This window comes from Micromys minutus, assembly GCF_963924665.1.
Source record: "Micromys minutus genome assembly, chromosome: 30".
In the NCBI taxonomy this organism is placed as follows: domain Eukaryota; kingdom Metazoa; phylum Chordata; class Mammalia; order Rodentia; family Muridae; genus Micromys; species Micromys minutus.
The window spans coordinates 22,083,844-22,105,147 of NC_137965.1; the positions used below are offsets into that span (position 1 = coordinate 22,083,844).

The 21,304-nt window shown below is 48.5% G+C and overlaps 1 protein-coding gene across 5 annotated transcripts in view; it reads left to right on the plus strand.

Moving 5' to 3' along the window:
• Window positions 1-20,583: 20,583 nt before the first annotated feature.
• QKI (QKI, KH domain containing RNA binding) overlaps window positions 20,584-21,304 on the plus strand; it is a 104,137-nt gene continuing 103,416 nt past the window's right edge. For all 5 annotated transcript variants that reach the window (XR_013975630.1, XM_080941821.1, XM_080941822.1 and 2 more), the window contains exon 1: window positions 20,584-20,856. Coding sequence is in view for 4 of the 5 variants with exons in the window: in XM_080941821.1 (XP_080797947.1) it covers window positions 20,715-20,856 (142 nt within the window). In the remaining variant the exon portion in view is untranslated. The remainder of the gene's footprint in view (window positions 20,857-21,304) is intronic.

Sequence of the window (21,304 nt, forward strand, 5' to 3'; positions counted from 1 at the left end):
GGAAACGTATATTTGGATTTATTCATAACTTCAGAGCAAGATCACTTCCCTAGAATTTCCCAGGATTTGGGTACACAGAGCTCAGGGAGAGTGTGCTTGCTCGGAGTGTGCCACAGGATCCATGCTCACTATCAAAAGACAGCTAACCCTCACGCGGATCCCAAAGATGGGCACAAACTTTTTCAGGCTAACTTTATTACCCATTTCTTCTAACAGAATTAATTCATGTTTTTTTCCAGGAAATGACAGATAAGCCAAACTCAATGAGGTAAATAAATACTTAAAACAACTAATGATACTTAAATACTATACTTAAATAAAATGATAAAATCCAAATCGTCCCCCTTTTAACTTATTCCATGTAGAATGAAATTATCCTCTGTGTTTATTCTCCATAATTTATACCAAATTCCTAGAAGTTTGATTATAGCCCAAAGGCATACAGAATCTTGTATGTTGGCATTTACCATCAGATTGCCTGCAGAAATCTTTCAGTTCAGAAAAACCCCATTTTATACATTAGAATGCCCGCACCCCCTTCTTCCTAATGTGAACAGTGCGATTAAACGGTGCGTTGCGGTTTTATAGGTAGCAATGGTTTCTGTGATTGTTTAATTTTCCTGGACAAACTTGTACCCTCCACGTTCATCTGCAGCCCCCTCTGCCCTGTCAGATAACCTCACTCTTTGATGTTCTTCCCGACCCCAAAGGTTATATCTGGGCTTTCATGGAACCTCATTCTAGCATATTCTAGTATGTTCTAGAGGATAGTAGAACAAGGAACTGACCTTTCCTCCTTTTTCTAATTTCACGCTTTAAAAAAGCAGCCCCCCCCCACACCTATTCCTTTATAGGTTATTTTAATGTACTATTTTTAAGGTGAAGTTAATTGGTGACATTGTTCCAGAAGAATAGACACATTTCTTAAAGGCTCATAATTTACAGGAAACCAAGTCACGGTGACACACCCAGGGTTTTCGTGCTGGAAAGGCAGAGGCAGGAGGATGGTAACAGGTTCCAAGTCAGTCAAAGGTTCCTTAGGGAGAAGACAGTGTCCTCAGAACAAGCAAGCGACAAACCCATCGAAACAACAACCAAAAGAACAAAAAAAAAAAAAAAAAAAAAAAAAAAAGACGAATTGTATGCAGTCTGCTCACTGGTTCTAAATGCATGCTTTGAGTTGATTGGAGAGCTCCCTGGAGTCCTTTGCAGAGCCCAGCAAGGCCAGCTGGAAGGCTCACTGGATAGAGGCCATAATAATAGACAACCACAAGGTAGTCGTGCTTACAAATTCAATCCTACTTCCACACCAAGTGGCGATGAAATCTACATGTACGTTCTTTTGATCACCTAAGACATTTACTAAATATTCCCACTAATGTCCAGTTTTCTACAAAATGCCCTTGTGCATATGCACAAAAAAACAAACAAAAAAAAAAAACAAAACAAAACAATTCAGTCTTTCTCCTATGGGGGAATAATCAGGAATTGAGTAGCCAGATTTGGGTGACAGGGCAGACTGGGGTACTGGAGAAATATTCTGAATCTTCCAACATGAAGTCTTAACTCTACAACCGACTTACAGGGTGTCACAGCGTTGTGCAGGGCACCTCGTGTGCTCAGAGGGAAGTTAATGGCTCCGTTTCTGCTTTGCCTCCCTTTGGCAAGAGCAAAAGTTTGGGCCATCGCCAGGTCTGAGATTGGATTTTCTAATTTTTTTTTTTTTTTAAACATCCTAGGACGATAGATAGATGAGGGGGAGCCAAGGTTGTTTATTTCTTGCATCCAGAGTAAGTGTTTTAAAGCGACAAAGCCTTAATCTTTTTGTATATTGAGATCTACAAAGGAAAAGAATCAGCCTTCTAATGGAGGATTTCAATGTACTCTACTCGCCGCCTGCACACTCAGCTCCCGGTGTCTGGAGGAAGGAGCCGGTGAGGGCCAGGCAGACGATTAAAAGTGCAGGTGTTTGATGTTCCGGCCATTCCGATGTCTCCGGTTCATATCCAGTGTGTGACTGCGTGGCTCTTACCATTAAGATACCACACAGACCACCTGTTTCTACAGTCCAAGCTAGAATTAGAGATACTTTCATGCAAACCTATTAAGGGAGAGTTCACTTTAAGATGGAATTTAGCTCCCTAATGAAAACAGAGCATAAAGGACCCTAACACCTTCTGCGAGAGGTCCAGACTAACTGGAAAAAGTGGGGCTTAAAAGAAAATGCGGGTAGGTTCTTTGTCTCCTAGGAAACTCTTCATTTCCGACTTGGGAACCGGGGCGAGTTATTCCCTTGCCTCACGCACATTCCTACCCACTCCAAGGCGCTCCAGTGGGCAAAGATGGAACTCTGTTCTTTCTTTTGTGTGGTCGGACCGTTTGTTTCTCTCCTGGCAACAGCTTCTCCTCCCTCCATCCTCCCCGCTTTCTTCCGGGCCTGGGAACTGCGAGGCCAGGAGCTGTGTGGCGGTCCCTTTGCCTGGTTTCGGGTCCCTGTGCGCAGGCACGCATTCATTAGCGCCACAAGAACTCCAGAGGCCGGGACGCCTCATAAATATTTAGAAGCTCCCACCACCTTCCTGGGGGGGAGAGAATTTAGTGTGGAGTTGGTCAGGGTAATATGCATGTGAATCAGAAGTGTAGACAAAGGATGAAAGGTGCTGGAAACTCCAACAAACCCGTGATCCCCGGGGGTCATTCTGCCTGTTCCAGCCCACACTATGCCGGGACTGCCTTCTTCCTGCGCATGAGCGAACTGAGCCTGTTTCCAAAGACAGTTGGCAAAGGATGTGTGCTCTTTGTTCTGTCCCGCACTTTCTTAACAGACTGATGGCTTTGCCCTCTCCACTGCGCTGGCGGCTGCCTTCTCCTCTGCCACCCACGGAAGTGAAGCATGGATCTGCAGTGGTATGTAAGGCAAGAAAAGGGAACAGAATATGGGTTTGTCGGCGGAAATGTGCGCAAAATCAGCCGGTGGGTCATATCCAATACATCGACACTCACGGCGCCCCAGGTTTGAAAAGCCTCCCTAAATGTACTAAGGACAGAACCCAGAATTCCAAGAGAAAGTCTGCACACAAGCAGCTACTTTGACACTCACACCCACACACCCCATGAAGCTTTTAAAAAACTATTTTTAAAGACTTCTCATGGAGTCGGAACTCCTGGCTTTTATTTTGGGAGGTTTGGAGTGCACAGGGCCAGGGAAGAGAGAAAAGGCTCAGAGCTCAAGAGAAGAAGCTAGACCAGTCTTCTTTTTCTTCCCAAAGCCTAGAAGTGAATACAGGGGCAGAAAAGGATGGATTGACCGGGCCAGTTTTCACCAGAAAGGAAGAGAATGGCAGCATAGAACTAAGCAGCTTTCGGAGGAAAAAAAAAAGTCTTCTCTGTGAAAGGGGTTTGCTTTAACCAGGGAGGAATTTTAAGTCAAAGCCCCTGAGTAAAAGCCTTGTAATGCCTTACAGTGGTTGAGAAACAAGTGGATTATAGGGCTTAGAAAGCACCCTACTTAGTTTGGGGTGCACACCATACAGCGAGAAATCCTGAGTCGTTAATAACAGCAAATAACTCACATGCTACGTCACATTTTGGGAATGCCTGAGATTGCAGCTATGTTGCTTTAAACAAAAGCATACACACATTACTAGTTACATTAGGTTATAAGGAAACACTGGCGGGAATGTGCACAAGCTCACAAAAGCTTCCGATCTGCCCCAATTCACTCCTTACTTCAAGACACCTTTAAGAAGATGGCCCACTGAAGAGTTAAAAGGAAGGTGTGTTGTAGGAGGGTCCTGCTCCCCTGGAGACGACCACCATCTGTGGCCATACAGAAGGAAGGCCTGATGCAACCCAGATCATTTAGAGAATGTTAACAGCCTGGGTACCATGAAGATGGGATTGTCAGGACAGTTCTTGGTGTAGGGGGTGGGGTGGTGGCAGGAGGGATTAATGCCAAAGTCAGAGGCCCAAGGGAGCCAGGGCTATCTGGGCAAAGCTGGTAAACAGGTAACTTGCCCCTATAAGCTGATGAAAACTAGCTCCAATCACCTAAAGTCAGGAGGTTTATGGATTAGGGTAACTGGAAAATGTGAATCAACCATAACACATTCAAGAGCCCTAACAAGCCACAAAAAGAGCCCTAAAAGCTCTCTTCAGCCCTGCCTTTTCCTGACTTCTTTAGCAAACCCCTTTCACAGCTACCAGGATTCCTGAAGCATCTTTATCTTCGACCAGTAAGCAATCTCACTTAAACAAGAGGCTGTGTTTTCTGCTGACAGCTTTAGTGGTACTTGCCACTCTTGCTTTGGGTCGGGTAGTAGCTGTCCTTGAGCCAGTCACTGTGACCAACTTTGTGTGTCCCTCCACCCATCGTGGTCTGCCTGCTCAATTTGGTGACGGTGGCAGTAAATTTCCCAGAGAGGGGATGGGGAAGTACCTCTCAGAGGAGCATACTGAACATGTACCAACCGCATCACTCACATCAACACAATTCAGTACTGACCCTTCCTCCAGCACAGGGTCTATCTGTGGCCTGCCAAGCACATGTTGGTGCAGATACAACCAAACCTTATTTGGGTCATGGGATCATGGCAAGGGAAAGCTCCTAAAAATGGCCTTTGTCTGTGTTTTTATCATGGGACCCATGTCTTCTACAGGGCTCCTTCCCAGCTGGCCTGAATCGGTCAGGCAGTGACAGAGAGCAGGAAAAGAAGAACTTTTGCAAGGCAGGCTTAGAAGGGGTGCAACCAGTCATATCCTGCTGGCTAGAAATGATCACATGGCCACACCCTGTCTTTGGGTAGATGTGAAATGGAGGCTTTGTGCTCAGGATGCAAGGGATGCAGTTTAACACCACCACCAGTGTTTACCACGACTGTTGTGCAAGTGGGTTTGAAATCAAGGGGCCACGCTCCTGCACAGATTCTAGCTGTGACTACCTTCCTGCTGTGAGGGTTCCCATACCATTTCCGTACCACCCCACATGCACACGTAGGGTGCAAGCAGCATCCCCACCGGAAGAGGGAGAAACGGTTACAGAGAGGCCACTTACTCGCACTGGGTTGCAAAGCTAGAAATTGGTGGAGCCATGATCTCACAGAAGACGTCCTATGGTGGAGTTGCTGTTGGGGACACTAAGAGAAGTGGGGTTTATGGGGGTGCAGGAAGTGCCAGTGGAAGATGTGGGACCTTTGCATCTCTTTACACACGGTGTCCCAGAGGGAGGCTCATCTGGAGATGCAGTTTTAAAGCTGAGACATAACCACATGGGGCAGGCTCTGGAGGGCCTTTTTGCGAGGCACCTGATAGCCTATGGAGACAACAAGCATGGACTACATTCAGGTAGTTGGTACGGTGGCCTTGTAATACCACTGAGGGCTCGCCTTGTCTCCCTAGCAGGATGTCCTTTGCCCTGTTTGTGAGAGGCAACTCCCTCCGGTCTCCTGTTTAACCCGGGCCAGCAACGTTAGAAGCTTTCAGTGTATTCTCTGCTCCTTTTTTACTGTGGAGCTAGCTGCTGCTTCTCAGTGTCCCCCAAAAGTCTCCAAGCATAGGCTAAGCTTGGCAGTGAATAGGATGTATAGCGACTGCTTCCTGCTCACCGGTCCACACGGGTCCCGGTTCTTTCTGACCCGGGCGGTCGCTCCCTGGCGTTAGTTCCAGCAGTGGAGCACCATAAGAACTAACATTAATATATCCCCGCGGCAGCCTCTCTCACATTTCCCTTGGCAGGTTGTTACCTGCCCACTAATCCCAATTCCGTGGGGGTCTTGGTGCATCCCGCCACTGCACCTTCTCTTGAACTTAATTAAGTTGCCGCATGAAGGAAAAGACCACACAATAAACTCTGATCCAATTGATATGATATAATTTTCCCATCTAGACAGCACAAAATCCTGTACACACCCGTCCCTTATAACACATTCATAACAACCTGTATCTATGCAGAGATGCAGAGAGGACTGTTTATGTCTGCCTCCGTGTTGTTTCTACTCTCCTCTCCCTCTGGCTCCTCCCTCTCTAAAACTTTATTCCCGCCCATCCTCCCTTCTCATCCAATGACAGGCCTTGTTTTATCTTGTGCCTGCCTTCCTGCATAAAGGCATCATCTTACAGGTTTCTGGGACTTTGAGGACAGCCTGGTCTACATAGTGAGTTCCAGGACAGCCAGAGCTATATAGAGAGGTCCTGTCTCACAAAAACAAAAACAAAACAAAACAAACAAAAGACTCCAAGCATATTACTTCTGAGAAGCATTCCTCAGTGTTCACCCGGCGGGTTTCTTGAAGGTACTGATTAGCGCTCACCTTTAAATGGCAAGAGAAGCCAGACTAAGTATGTATTGGAGAATCCCCATACGTATAGCTAGGCAGAGCACTGATATTTTTATTTTAAGACAGGGCTGCATGCATCCCAGGCTGGCCTTGAACTCTATATAACCAAGGAGATTTTGAACTTCTGACTCTGCGCTGCCTCCCCAAAGCTGGGGTTTTAGGCTTGAGCTACCATGCCTGGTTTGTGTGGTTCTGGTTACCCTCCACTTTTTCTAACTTGTGAACTGGATGTTACTGGTGCTCCCATTCTGATACCAGGCTGCCTGCAAGAGGTGACGCAAAGGAGAGTGAGTTTTAGGTTATCATGCCATTTTATTTTTCTAGTGGGGCTAACATAAGTCCAGTGACACTCTGGGTAAGAACAGACAGACAGCCAATGGAAAAGCACTGGGGAAATTCTTAAATAGGTATCTCCGAGGAGGAGTCTCTGAGGGGAAGCAGTGATTTAGTTCCTCTCTGTGGCTGTGATAAAAGCACCATGACCAAAGCAACTTATAAAACAGATTTATTTGGGCTTACAGCTCCAGGATCAGAGTCCATTATGGGAGAGCAACAGCAAGGCCTTGGGAACAGGAAGCCGAGGCCTTGCTCATGTTCAGGAACCTCTTGAACTGACAGCAAACAGCAGAGAGAACCCAGAATGGACAGAGTCTTTAAACTTTCAACACCCACCTCCTCTTCCATCAAGACCACACCTTTTAAGCATTCCTGAACAGCATCATGAACTGGGGACCAAGTATTCAAATGCTTGAGCCTATAGGAGACAGCTCATCCAAATGACCATAGCTAGTAAGGATAGTTTCCCAGGATCTCAAACAGGAGGCACTTCTTGAGAGACACGTGGAAAATGAGGGCAGCCAAGAGAATGCCAGAGGGAGAAAGGACCCTTTGAAGGGCAGGGAGATGGATATAAGGGGTTGAGTTTAGGCTTTGCAAGCGTAGACAAAAGCCAAGAACAGAGTCTGTCTGGAAGCTGCACCTAGTCTTAAAATTGGTAACAATGTTTAAAAGAATGGAAACAGTTGACCCAGGTCTCGCTGAAATGTAAATGAGGTCAGCTCTGGAAACCACTGCTGGAGAGTTCGGACCCTTCAGCAACCTTGTGATTTTCCCAGGCTTGGTAATTTCTAAAGCCCTGACCTTTCTATAAGTGAAACTCCTTTGTCCTTTGGCTAATGTGTGTTTGTTTTGTAGACAGCAGGGATGAGGAGAGGTTGTGGAAGCTGAATGAGGCTCTGCAGTTAGCCTGGGGAGAATAGTATAGGTATAGAACTGGGGGGAGTAGGTAGAAAACAAAGTGAGATTCAGGGATCTAGGGGCTTACTGGAGAGGGCAGGACAGGCTGACTGAGAGCTACCTGGATACCACAGATGGATGGTTTCCTGGGGGGTCACTGAGGGTCTCGGCATGCAGAGACTATGCTGGCATCCCTGCAGAGCCTGCACTGACCTGCTCAGCTTAAGTGCAGATTTAGTTAGAATTGAAAGCAAGATGTTCAAATGCCCTGCATGAGTTTGGGAGTCACAGACACTGGAAGAGCCCGAAGACACAAGGTGTCTCATTGCCAAGGGCGAGCACTGGGGTCTACAGTGGTTTGGACTGTGTGGTCCTGGCACTTGAATACTAGGTAGACAAGGCCCAGATGGAAAAAGCTGTACACTTTAATCAGCAGGAAGATCCAGAACATCTCTGTTTTTTCCTTGGTTTGTTTTTTCGAGGCAGGCTTTGAACTCTGGAAGTCCTACCTCTACCTACCAAGTGCTGGATGACGGGAGTGTGCCACCACACCAAGCTCTATTTGACTCATGAGGGCAAAGACATGGTGACATTCTCCTTTCTTCCTAGCCCCATCCCCATCTCTCTTTTTCTTATTAGTTTTTCTGAAGTTGATTAGTAATTTACTTCAATTACAATTAAGAATAAATGACAGATCCAAGGACTGTTTCATAACATTATGCAGAAGTCTGGATTATTATTTTTTTCTCCTTTTAATGATCATGCAAATGATTTCAAACAAGTACCCAGTCTGGTAGGCCTGAGAAGTGGTCCTGTGGTGTTTGGACCTTTGTGTGTCAGGGAGGACCAGAAAGGGGAGGGGGAATGCTTTACTTCCCAGCAAAGGAGATGAGCACAGCACAGAGCTTAAACGGCCGGTTTCACACCAGATTTTCCCCACAGCAAAATCCTGATAAGATTATGAGTTCACTTAGTAAGGTACACGTTGGCTCTCAGTTCAAGCCCTTTCTCTTGGGTCTTCCTGGCTCTCAGCCTCGAGCTGTCTCCAGGGTGTCTTCCAGTGTCTGTGGTCCGTCCGCAGCAGCACCTTCGCTCGTTGTGTGAGGGCTGTAAAGAGTCACAGCAAATCCTTTCTGTAAAGTGGAGCTATGGGGAGGGTTCTCTGCAAGGCGTCAGGGTTGCACTTATAACAGACTGAATCGTGTCCCAGGTGTCTATTGATAGCCTGTCCCTCCTGGTGAGGAAGACATGTGATTCAAAAGCAAATCTTGTTCAACATTAGTGCTCCAGTGGGGTGTGTGATTCCCTGGGAAGCCAGACTCATGAGAGATCCAAGTCTTTATTTGAAAGCTTTTTTTTTTTTCCCTTCTTTTTTCTTTTTTTAGCTTGATTGCACAGGTCTTCGTTTCAAAATGATGCACTGAAGACCATGGAGGGCAAGCTGTGGCTCCAAAGGTAGATCTCTTACAGGCATGTGACCTTAAAGCTGGGGGTGGTGATGAAGGCTTGTGGCCGAGCAACGGAAGCTGCACTGGCAGGTGCCAGAGATATGAAGTGCTCTTTAGGGACATATGAGGGACCTACAGTGAAGCATATGCCAAGTAAGGACGTGAGCCTGCAGAAGCCACCTGTGACTGTTTGCTCCTTCACACACACACCCCACCCACACTCTAAGATGCTTAAGTTCCTCAAAGCGAGAGCTATTTTTCCCCATGGCATCTGATTAAAAAAAAAAAAAAAAAAAAAGCAAAGCCCAACAGGCTCTGGCTCTTGCTGACCAAATGTCTGGTGAGAGGGAAGCATGCTTTTGCTGAGTGGGCAGGTAGGGCTGTGGTGCTCTATTGCCTTAGCTACTCAAGGACAGAGACCAATGACTGCTTAAGGCAGCTAGCTGGCTCCCATCTCTTCCTTACTGGGGGACTAGACCTAGGTGTGCACATACCAGGGAAGCACTTGACCACTGAGTTACACTGTTTTAAAGATTAAGATGTGCTGGCCTCACTCTGTAGCCTTGAACTCTTAGCCTAGGCTTCTCAAGTATCTGGAATCACAAGCCTGGCCATTAGGCTCAGTGGCCCTCTTTTACCTTTTGACTGCCATCATTAGGTCCCTGGGTGGCTGCAGTGTGCCGAGTTCCAGCTCAGCTTTACTTTTTTTTCAAATCTTATTTTTAATAGTGGTTCTTAGATGCTTTAACTTTCCTTGTAGCCCACCACCCACCAGAGGTAGTGGAAAAGAAAGCACGCAGGGGAGGTGGGGGTAGGAGGGAGTGGACCTGTTTAGGAAGGTTCTTTGGAGCAACGCTCATCAGCAGTTCACAGGTTAGCAGTCAGTGGCAGCTCGATCCACTTGCCGACACCTCATGGATACACCAGCAGTCCTGATTGTTAGAGTCAGCTTAGCAACACCAGTGACAACCTAGCAGAGGCAGCCAGACCTCAGCCTGGGCTCCAGTCAGCAGGAGGGACCAGCAGAAATGCCAGGAGTTCTTGGCTGTGTCTCTCTTCTTGAGAAGATCAGCGAAGCATTGCACAGCTAGCTGTACCAGCAGGCCAAGTTCTGTCTCTCACTCCGTGGAGTCCTATGTATACCCTCCAAACATCATGTGTCCTCCACGTGCCTTTTGCCTCAGCATGTGTCTTGCCTCAGCAAGGGTCTTACCTTAGAACGTGCATCCAACCAGCCTGAGTCTGCAGAAGCGGCAAGAAACTGCAGTACACCACCACAAGCTTTTTGGTGTGTTTCTCTCTATGGTGCCCCGACCAATGCAGCTCAACTACACAATACAATGGAGGCCGATGCATGCATATTGTTAACAAAGAATCCTTCATTAACCTGTCCTTTCATGGGCTTGCTTTAGCAGAACATCCTCTTTCCTGTGTCTGCTTCAGCAAAACATTCATTCACGAGTCTGCCTTAGTGTTTCATACCTGTCCACGTTAACGAAACGTTCCTTCACATGTTTGCCCCATCCAAACAAGCTTCCAAAGAACCCTTACGTTTCCACTTCAGACCACATCTGTCCATTTGCCTCCTAAGCTTACTAGAGGATATAATCTGTGCCCCTGTAGGAACCATCAGTGGTGGGATAGAAGTCTTTTCCTAGCTACTGTAGGCTGACTCTCCTGCAGCAGCTGAGAGTATAGGGTGTGGAGACTGTTGAGAGGTGTGGCCGGCTTTTGAGAAGCTACTGCTTCGGACAGCACAGCCAGATGGGAGCCAAGCTCCTTGCCACCTGGCTGTGGTCCTTTTGCTTCCTACGATCAGCCCCAAAAAAGTGGTTTGTGTGATCAGAAGGCATAGAAAAAATCATGACCTTAGCCGTGTGAATAAAATGTCAATGTACTTGAGATAGTAGCAAATTTTCCCAAACCTATGCACATTGACCTATCTGAGCTTATGCAGGTACCAGTTATTGAAAACTTAAGTGTTCGGTAGTTAGTCTTATTAACTTGCTGGAATTTAGAATCTCCTAGGAGACAACCTCTCTGTCAGTGAAGTGAGTTTCTGTACTGAGTTAATGGAGGTGGCAAGACCCAGCAAATATATGTGGCACCATTTCATGGGCTGGGGTTCTCAGACGGGCGGAATAAAAAGGGAGCCATCTGAGTGCCCCCGTTCATCTCTCTGCTTCCTGTCTGCGCATGCACTGTGGCCATCTGCGGTGCTCTTCTGCACTGTGAACGCTTTGCCGTAATGTGTACCCTCAAACTGTGAGCCCAGAAACCACCCCCCCCTTAGGTTGTTTTTGTTGTGTATTTTAGACAGCCATGGGAAAGGTAACTAACTCCAGGCATTTGGGGAGGCCTTTTTGGGACCACACACTTATGTGACCCTGATATATTTATGTCGCTACATTTAACACGTGAGGGGAAGGAGGCACAGTTCGCATACATTGGCTTGGGATTTGAACCTGGGCCTCCTCTGCTGCGTCTCTGGACCCTTGGGCTGGATGACACACTCCCTGGGAAGACCATTTCTAGGCTTTGCTTCATGGATCAGGGTTGAAAGATTCGCAAGTGGAGATGCTGTGGGCTACGGTGTTATCTCCTGTCTCCCAGGGCAGAGACACAGACTTCTAGAAAACCTCAAACATAAAGGTCCTCCTTACCCCTGTGAGCTCACTACTATTGAGTGGCTGAGACTTGGCCACTGCCTCTCTCTGTTTCAGACTTAGCGTCTTCTCCCCACCCCCATCTGGAGGATTGTCAGAGCCTGGCTGGGGCCAACACTCTTCATGAAGCTAGGCATGGGCCCAGCTGTAGTGTTGAAACCTGGTCAGCTGAGGGAGAAGAGAAAGTCAAGTCTGGCCATTGGGCCACAGAGGTCAGAGATCTGGCACAGAGAAAAGTTTGCTGTCTCTGCCTAGCCGTGGCCTAGTCTGGAGAGGAACTGGAGGCTGTGGCTTTTTGCTGGTGTGTCAGCTGATGACAGATAGAAGGCTGTCTTCAAACTCCTTGATCCTTCTTCTCTTGCCTGATTTCACAATTGAGCAGTTTCTTTTCCTAGTTCCCAGCCGGCCTTCCTCCTTCTCTGGCAGCTGTATCTGGACACAGAATCCTACTACACAGGTGCCGCCCCATCCCACTGTCTGCCAGTTTGAGCTTGCCGTTTCTCACTGCTACTTAATTCCAAACACACACTATAAATATAGGGCACACACACTGCGGAGCTGTGAGACAAAAAGTGTTACTCATTTTCCTAGGCTACGTTTTATTTGCATGTGAAAATAATGCTGCCCAGGGTTTGTCAGAAAAGCTGGGGTGAGTGCTAATTTTTCACACTGGGGGCCCTTAAGACCTCTTTAGGTAACTGTAACATTTGATGACTGGCCTGGTTAGAACCATTAGGAACTAGGAGATCTGGGCACTGTCAGTGCCCACCCTGAGGCTCAGCTGAGAGATAAGATGGCTCAGGCAGGGCTGCAGGTTGCTGAACACACACACACACACACACACACACACACTTCCGTGTGTTCTGACTCTAGCAACAACCTGTTGCTGCAAATGTTAACATTCGAGAAACAGAGGACAATGCTGAAGATATAACATTTTGGCATTCTGTTGGAATAGGGCAGGGCCCTTTACTGACCATCTCTGGAAACTGGGATATGTACCCAAAGAAACTGTTCTTACTTCAGACAAAGTGTCTGCTTCCACTGTAATTTGCAAAACCTAGTAAATTCCGGTTTCATGGACATCCAGACAAACTAGTTTTCCAGGTATGTAGAGGCTCATGCAGAAGTTAACAGTGAGCACATTTTTAGCCTCCTAGGATGAGTGTGCCTCTGGCCCTGGAAGGCAGGTTCTACCTAGACTGCTAGTGTATGGGGAAAGCCTGGGGCAGGGTGTGACACAGGGATTTTATTGCATGGTTCAGCCTGTGGCCAAACACAGTGGTTTGCAAATGAGTCAAAATTTAGCAGGAGAGTTGTCTCCGAAGTCAGCCTAGACTACAGGGCTTTGGCTACAAATCTTATTTCAAAAACCAAACTAAACAACGCATTTGAAAGCTGATAAAGCTGTACTGGCTGAGAGTATCGGGGCTGTGAATAACTGCTTTTAATCTTATATTCAAATACATAATAACTGGGGGGGGGGGGGGCTGGGAAGAGAGCCGGGAGCACTTGCTGCTTTCCCAGGGGACCTGGGTTTGGTTCCCAGCATCCACATGGCAGCTCACCAGGGCCAAGCACATAATAAAGAGAAAACAGCATGGGGTACCATCACTGCCTCCCAGCTCCGCTTTAATGTTGAAATTACAGGTAATTTATCTGGGGACCACGGATGTTTCTTATTAAGAGAAACCTCTTACATTCCAAAACTCTTAAGAATCATTGAATCAGGCCAGGTATGGGACACACACTTCCCATGCCAGAAATTCCAGCCCTGCCCCACCAAGTATTCACAGGGCCTGGATCATTGCAAATACTGAACTCGAGGAACCAACTCTTAGACCTATTTCTGTGGCGAAGGCAGAGGAGATCCTTTTGGATTTCCAGAAGCTTCTGTGACCAGCTTCCCAACTGCTCCCCGCTTAGAGTTCCGATTTGTCTAGGTGGTCTTGGCCTTTTCCTTTCCTTTCCTCAGAGAAGCTGTTGGAAGAGGGGAGTAAAGCTCAGCCCCCTCCCCAGCCCCGCCCTCAAGGAATCTTTGTGTCCTGTCTGGAGTTTCTCCAGGAAGGGTCTTAGTGTTCTGATTGTTCTCAAGTTATACTGCCATAAAGTTATAATGTGTTGGATGAAAAATATGGTTTTGCAAAATATAAAAAATATAAGTGTTTGGATTCTGTAAACCGCACCCCTCAATTACCTGGCAGTAGCCAGGTATGCTCCGCCCCAGTGACCTGACACTATAAAGGGGCTGCTTGCTCCTTCCTCTCTCTCTTGGCCTCTCTTGCCTCCTGGCTCTCTTGCTCTTCCAACCCTACCCCTCCTCTTCCCTTTCCCTTCCCCCCTCTCCACGTGCTCATGGCCAGCTTCTACTATTCTTCTCTCTCTCTCTCTCTCTCTCCCTCCCTCTCTCTCTCTCTCTCTCTCTCTCTCTCTCTCTCTCTCTCTCTCTCTCTCTCTGCCTCTACCACCCTCTTAACTCTCCCATGACCTGAATAAACTCTATTCTGTACTATACCGTCGTGTGGGGTCCCTCACGGGGAAGGAATTCCCAACATGGGCCCCTCAGAGGCATCCCCCTTGCCCTCAGGCCTCGCCACACCTCCATGGGCCATATGCCCCCCACTCTCTTCATCCTTCCCCTAACAATAAGGCTTCCTGCCCAAAGCATTATACATCTGAGGGAAATGAAAGCAGTTAAGTATTTTACTAAGGATTTTAGAATACAAAATTGGACACCCAAAGAGTTTTCACTTTGCAGTACTGGGGATTGGACCCTGGAATTTCCGCCAGGTAGGCAGGTTACTCTGCTTCCGGGTTCAGTCCTCAGCCTGACAGCTGAAGGCTTTAAAGGCATCTCTATGTCACCTGGGTACAGGGCTACCCAACACAGACACTAAACAACAGATATCTGCTCTTCTCTGTGAGGACTATGCACAGCCAGAAACTTTTGGAACTTCAAGACTTAAGAGTTCCTCTAGTCCAAGCTTCAGATACCCAGAGTTACTTTCTCAGGCTTTTGACTTGTTAGGAAAGTACCCTTAAAGACTTTTATACATTCAGAGAGGGAAAGGTAGCTAAACAAATGCTTATTCTTTGATAGTTTGGTATCCGGATACAATGTATATTGGTCCTACCTACCCTACCCCCCTCTCTACTGACTCCCCTGAACTTGTGCCTCTCTCACTTTTATGGGTTGCTAGAATTTCCAACCACAATAACCCCTTATAAAAGACACACAACCCAGTTATAACAATTATAAGCGATAAGCCTAAAGTGGGCAGATCTAACACTATACTAACTTATTCCCCAGCTATAAGGCCCCTTGCTACTTGCAGTTTCTCCTGGGCAGGTGGTTCTGCTCCATCACAGCTTCCTTCTCTTCTTCTGTCCTCTCTCCTTCCCTTTTTGCCTCTCCTCTCTACCTGCCCTCACTCTCAAAGACCTCTGGTCCCACATGAGATCAACTGAGTACCTGATCCACTGCTTGTGTGTGTGTGTGTGTGTGTAAAACCTCTCTTGAGGAAGCTTAATTAACATCAGAATACAAACAGCATAAGGACAACCCACATTTTTGTCCTCTCTCTTTCTTTAAAAGAAATAACTGAACAAGTCCAGTTAACACTGCCTACATTCTCGTGTTGGGACTGTCTACCTCAGCATAGCAACCAAACTTGACTCTCCCTTCCCCAACAGTCATTAATGGATTTATTTTCTTCGTGCAACACCATACTATTAGATACAAGAACTTAATACTCAAAAGATATCACATCACGGATAGGGGAAAATACAGAAAAAAAAAAAAAAAAAAAAAAAAAAAGACCACAGTTCCTAGGCATTCTGATTTACCTACTGAAGGGCCAGCATCATGTCTAGTCACTGACTTTGGAGGTCTGATGTGCATCCTGTCACCAGGGTTTACTAAGGACCAGTCACATTGATCTGTGAACCTCACTGTCTCAGCTGTAAAACGGAGGCAGTTATCAGCTCAGGGTGCCAGCGTATACGAAATAACTGAAGTGCCTGACTCCTCAGAGACTGACCCGTTAGTCTCACATGGACCTTCTGGGAACTCAGAAGTCACATATGCCACAATTACCAGAAAAATACATCCAGCCTCTAAGTTGTAGTACAGATACTGACATTTGATTAAATGTCTGGGGATGATATAAGTAGTTATATCCTTTGCTTATAAAATGTTTACCCATATTAGTTGTTTAAAGTTAACACACTGAACCAAATGGTATCTATTGAACACAGTAAAATAACCTAATTGTTCATTCATTCTGAGGTGTCTAGATCCTGAAGAGAAACAAAACAAACAAACAAACAACCCAGGAAATTAGCCCAATCCAGAGAAGCACCACTGAAATTAATGTTATGAGTCAGTATGGAAACTGGTCAAAACATTTGAAGTGCATTTGAAGCTCAGTGTCAGAGTCCTGTAATTAATAGTTACTTTTTACTTGAAGACCTGTCCAAATGAGCAACGAGAAGGTCAAATTACATGACACGAGGGCCTGCATCCTGCTCTGAGTGTTTCTACCTCTACAGTTTCACTTAGGGTCAAATGAGCAGAAACCTTATGTTACCCGTTAATTTTTAACTGCTGGGCAGGGGTTGAAGCTGGATGCTGGAACTACATCTGGAAGGAACACATTAGCTCTCTAAAGGCAGCACACACCACACCACAGCAGCCCTTGGAGCCGGGCTCCTCGTCGTGCTAGAGATACACACATGCTTTAGTGAAAGGAAGGCATACTATGACTGGACTGAATTCTTGCATAAAAAACAGGGAAAAGACAACAGTGCTGCACACACACACTTGCACCCACACACTTGCACCCACACAGACACAGACCGAAAAACAAAACAACTCTCTGGGCCCTAATGTACACTGAGGTTTCACATTAGAAGACGACCAGCATTCCTAGATCATTTTTAATGCTGTGAACGGTATCTATATGATAAACTACTTCACAATTTAGGATACGCAAACGTTTTGTGGAGTTAATTACACAAACATTCCTAGACTTTCCCCATCCCCCGTATAGAAATTTTCTAATTTAGATTATTTCTTTAAAAGAATATCGGGACAAAAAAACCGCTGACACTGAATGTGAAGTTTTTAGTTCTTGCAAAAACTCCATGGCGATAAAGACGGAAGTGTTTGGAATACTGTAAGTTTTTATTCTAAATGTTGAGAAATGCAATAAGCTAGTAGAGCCAATGAAATTGAACAAAAAGCACATTTCAACTCCTAGCTAATTAGTGTAAGAATGAAGAGCCAATTTTATTGTTAATAGATGACAAGTTCTCACCAACAGAGCTACTACAAGGATCTTCATATACCCATGCATATATCTTCCTGTATATTTATCCTTTTCGAAAACAGTATTAAAAAGTTTGTAATAACAGAGCTGAAGGATCTATAATAATCGCCGAGACTGTAAGCTTGAAGGTACAAAGCCCAATAAACTTTGTAGTCTATACTGCATTCATCATGTTGTGCAATCAATATATGTCCACGATGTGCAGAAGCAGGCATGTGGGAGAAAAAGGTGGGAGCCTAAGGATGAGTACCTGGGCAAGATTAGTGACTCCAAAGGCCACATATGACTCTCTGTACAGCCCTGTACTGTCTCCATTAGCCACTAAACTGTTCTTAGGCAACCAACCAACCATCTCATCTCTCAAATATGGCTACTCATGCCTCTCCACATGTCAGGGAGTACTGAAGGAAATGAGCCAGGTAAGAATCTGAACCTCAGGTATGCAGCTAGCACACGATACTCCTCTTTGAACATGCAAGTCATGAGAGCCTACACGTGTTGTCGTTGGGGTTAGGAATTCTAGAAATGTTAGTCTTTACTCCGATGGCAAACAAACTGACATGACATGTGAAAAATGTGACAGAAAGAACTGAAAATTTAACAAAAAACAGAGGTGGCATACGGGCGCTAGAGTGGGGCTTTGGGCAACCAGGGAAAACTTTCCAAGGAGACACCAAGCCCAGAGTTCTACAGATGCCAAGCATGTGTAGAGGTCAAGGCAGATTCCAGGGAGATGAGGAGGCCATATTGTGAGCTTGGGCCAGCAACATGCAGGGGACCAGATCTCTTGGGGCCTAGCAAGGTAAACTTGGTACACTCTTAGGCGACTTTTTCTTTACCTGAGAAATCAGGGAAAACTAAGCAGGGGAAGAGACCAACGTGTACTTGAAAATGCACCAAAGGGCAACTATTCCAAATGATGGGTCTACCGGGGACCAAGTCACAGTGAATGAATATTGCCTGACAGGGTTATTTTTGGTTCAACTACATTATAAAAAGTAGCTGGACTTATGGGTCAAAAATGATGGAATACTGTCATGAATTCAAAGGATTTAATGGATAGGGTCAGTAAAATAGGAGGACGCTCTGGTATAAAATATACTCGGGCCTGAACAGCAGACAGGACTCATTAGCTATATAGTGCTGGGTAAATTATTGTTTACCTCTTCCTCTTCAGGGGTTTCCTCTTATGTACAAATTGGGGGTTGCCAGTATTACCTAAGGCAGAGGACTGTTCTGACTGACTGAGTACATATATAGAGAAGTTAGCACAGGACCTGTAAGTGTACCAACTTACAAAGGGGATGTCTCTTACACAAGCACAGTCAATGAATAATAATTCACTGACAAATACTTTTTAAATAATATACAAGAAACAAGCTTCTCATATTTCTAGGTTCTGAAGAAACACTTAGAAAACGTAGTAACAGCTTTTTGATCAAAATTATTCCAGGCTTTTACATAATTTACTGTTGAAATAGATAACTAGGTGAACTAGAACTACTATAGTCGGTGGAAAAATTTAAATTATTTCAATTACATGTTAACTTTGCTCATCATTTGCTCTATTAAAGTAATTTAATAAGCAACTAGAAAACCAAAACCCAAACCAACCCAAACTGTTGTCTTTAAATGAAACCGTCAGAAGCTACTGGCCACGAAAGAGTAAAGTTGCTTTAAATACCTTTGGCACCAGAAAGACTTCGAAATGCTCTTTAGAATTTGTGTAAAGCAAAGTTTAAAAAAAAATGAAGGAAAAAAAAGCAATCCAACAACCCTGCTTACGTTCACATTTAAAATACAGTGAGATGATTCACAGAAAATTATAGCCAGGGCCAACTCTCAAAATGGTTAATTTGACAATCTTGTCTACATTTTAATGGAGCACGTTATAGAGAACGCGCAACAAAACAGGGATGATGCAGATTTAGTGACTGACAGCTTCAATAAATCACAGGACTTCACTGCTGCAATTCAGAACATTGTTTCCGAAACAAATGTAACCGGCAGAACTCCCTCACTCGCCATAGAAAGCCCCTTTTCTGGCCCCGCTGCCTTTCATTTATTTATTTTTCGTCAAGGAGGTAAAAATAGGTGTTGACTACGTCGTTTTTCCGAATGTGTGCTCTTCACACAGAATCCCTTCTGCGGGCGGCCGCGCCACCGAGGAGCCAGCGCCTCCACCACCGCGGACTGTAACTGCGGCGAGGATAACGGAACCGCGCATCACGCCGCGTGGAACGGAGCCCTCCCGTCCGTGGGTGCGCACGCGTGTGCCGTCTCCGCCCACGGTCCGGGGCCGCCTCCCAGCACACGGCGACGCGAGGCCCGTCACGCGTGGCGATGGCTCCAGGGGAAACCTCACTGGAGTCCCCACCGCCGGAGACGTTGCGGTGCGGGCGCCCACGCCAACTCAGTCTGCCGCCACCTAGCACCCCGAAGATCCGACGGCCGGGTTCCCCGCCCCGCCAGGTGGGCGCCGAGCCAGAACCTTTCCGCGCCGCTTACTCGGTCCGCGGGCCATCGTCGTCCGCCCCCCCACCAACCCCCACGCAGGCGCGCTCCAGGCCCGCCCCTCCCCTCCCACCACGGCGCGCTCTCCGCCCGGTGGGGCGGAGCGACCCTCGGAAGGGGCGTGGCCACAGTCCTCGACGCGCGCACGCGCTCTCAGCCTCACTGCTACGTGTCGCGACACGTGACGCCCACCCGAGAGTCCCCAGTGAAGCAACAGGACGTTAAAAAAAAAAAAAATTTTTTTTTTTGAGGGGTAGCGAGGAAGGTGGACGAAGAGGTCTTTAAAAAAAAAAAACAAAAAAACAAAACCAAACTATAGTAACGCGCGTGGACGCGAGGCCCGGGCGGCGAGCGAGCGCGTCGTGAAGAGTCCCGCCGGGATTCCTCTCAGTCGCCGCGCCCCACCGCGCCCGCCGCCTCGGCGACAGAGCGCCGACGAGCCAGTGCCGCCGCCCGCGTCCCCCTCAGCCGCGACCCCGGCCCCGCGCAGGCCACTGCGGGCGCGCGTCCTCTCCGCCGCGGCCGGGCCCCTGCGCCGGCCGTCCCGCCCGAGCGGCCAGGGGCGGCGGCGGGGGGCGGGAGCGCGCCCAGCCCCGTAACGGCCGCCCTGCGCGGCCCCGCCCGCCGCCCGCCCCCGGCCCTGCCCGCGCCCCTCCCCCCGCCGCCGCCGGCTGCGCCGCCTGAACTGAGGCGAACTCCGCCGCCAAGTGAGTGAGGAGGAGGAGAGCCGCGGAGGAAGAGGAGGAGCGCAGTCGGAGCGCGGCGGCGGCGGCGGCGGCGGCGGCGGCAACGCGGAGCGCCGCGGCGGACAGCACCGCAGACTCCCGAGCTTCCGCGCAGGCGGCGCGACCGGCCGACGAGCGGCCCCCCGGCTCCTCGCGGCGCAGCGGCCCCGCGCGGCGCTCGGCCCGAGACCCGCCTCCGCCGCCGGCCTCGCGAGGGGGAAGCCGCGCCGGGCGACCGAGGAGCGGCGGCTGCGGCGCGTCGGGCCGGGCGAAAGTGCCTGCGGGGGGCGGGCGGGCGCGCGGAGCCGGCCGCCCCGGGGCTCGGCGCGGGAGCCGGAGCGGGAGCCGGCGCGGAGCGGGACGCCGCGTCCCGAGCGGCCGGCGGCCGGAGCTCGCCCCCGCCCCTCCCTCCTCTCCTCCGGCGGCGGCGGCGGGTGGAGTGAGCTGCGGAGCCTGGAATATGGTCGGGGAAATGGAAACGAAGGAGAAGCCGAAGCCCACCCCAGATTACTTGATGCAGCTGATGAACGACAAAAAGCTCATGAGCAGCCTGCCCAACTTCTGCGGGATCTTCAACCACCTGGAGCGGCTGCTGGACGAAGGTGAGGTGCCCGGCCCCGGCGCGGCGGCCCGGGATGGCGGGGCGGCGGGAAGGTCAGGCGGGCGGGCGGGCGGGCGCACAAAGGCGGCGCGGGCGGCTCGCGGCGGGGCCGGGGCCCGGGCCGAGCCAGGCCCGAGGGCGGACCCGGGAGCACGCGGGGCTGCGGGGCTGCGGCCGGCTCCCGACGGCGCGGCGGCTAGGCTCCCCGCCGTCCCGGTCGGCCCGGCCGGGCCACGCGAGTCCCGGAGCTCCGCCTCGCCTCGCCTGGGGGGCCCCGGCTTAGCGGGCTCGTTTCGGTGGAGTTGTGTGGCCCGCAATACCCAAGTGGACCCCGAGATGTTGAGGAATTACGTAGGGTACAGAAAAGTAGTGCTGTGTGGCCAAAGGCGAGGACGAAATGACAGAGCAGAGCACTTTTTGTCCTTTTGTTTGGGGAAGCGAGAACTGTT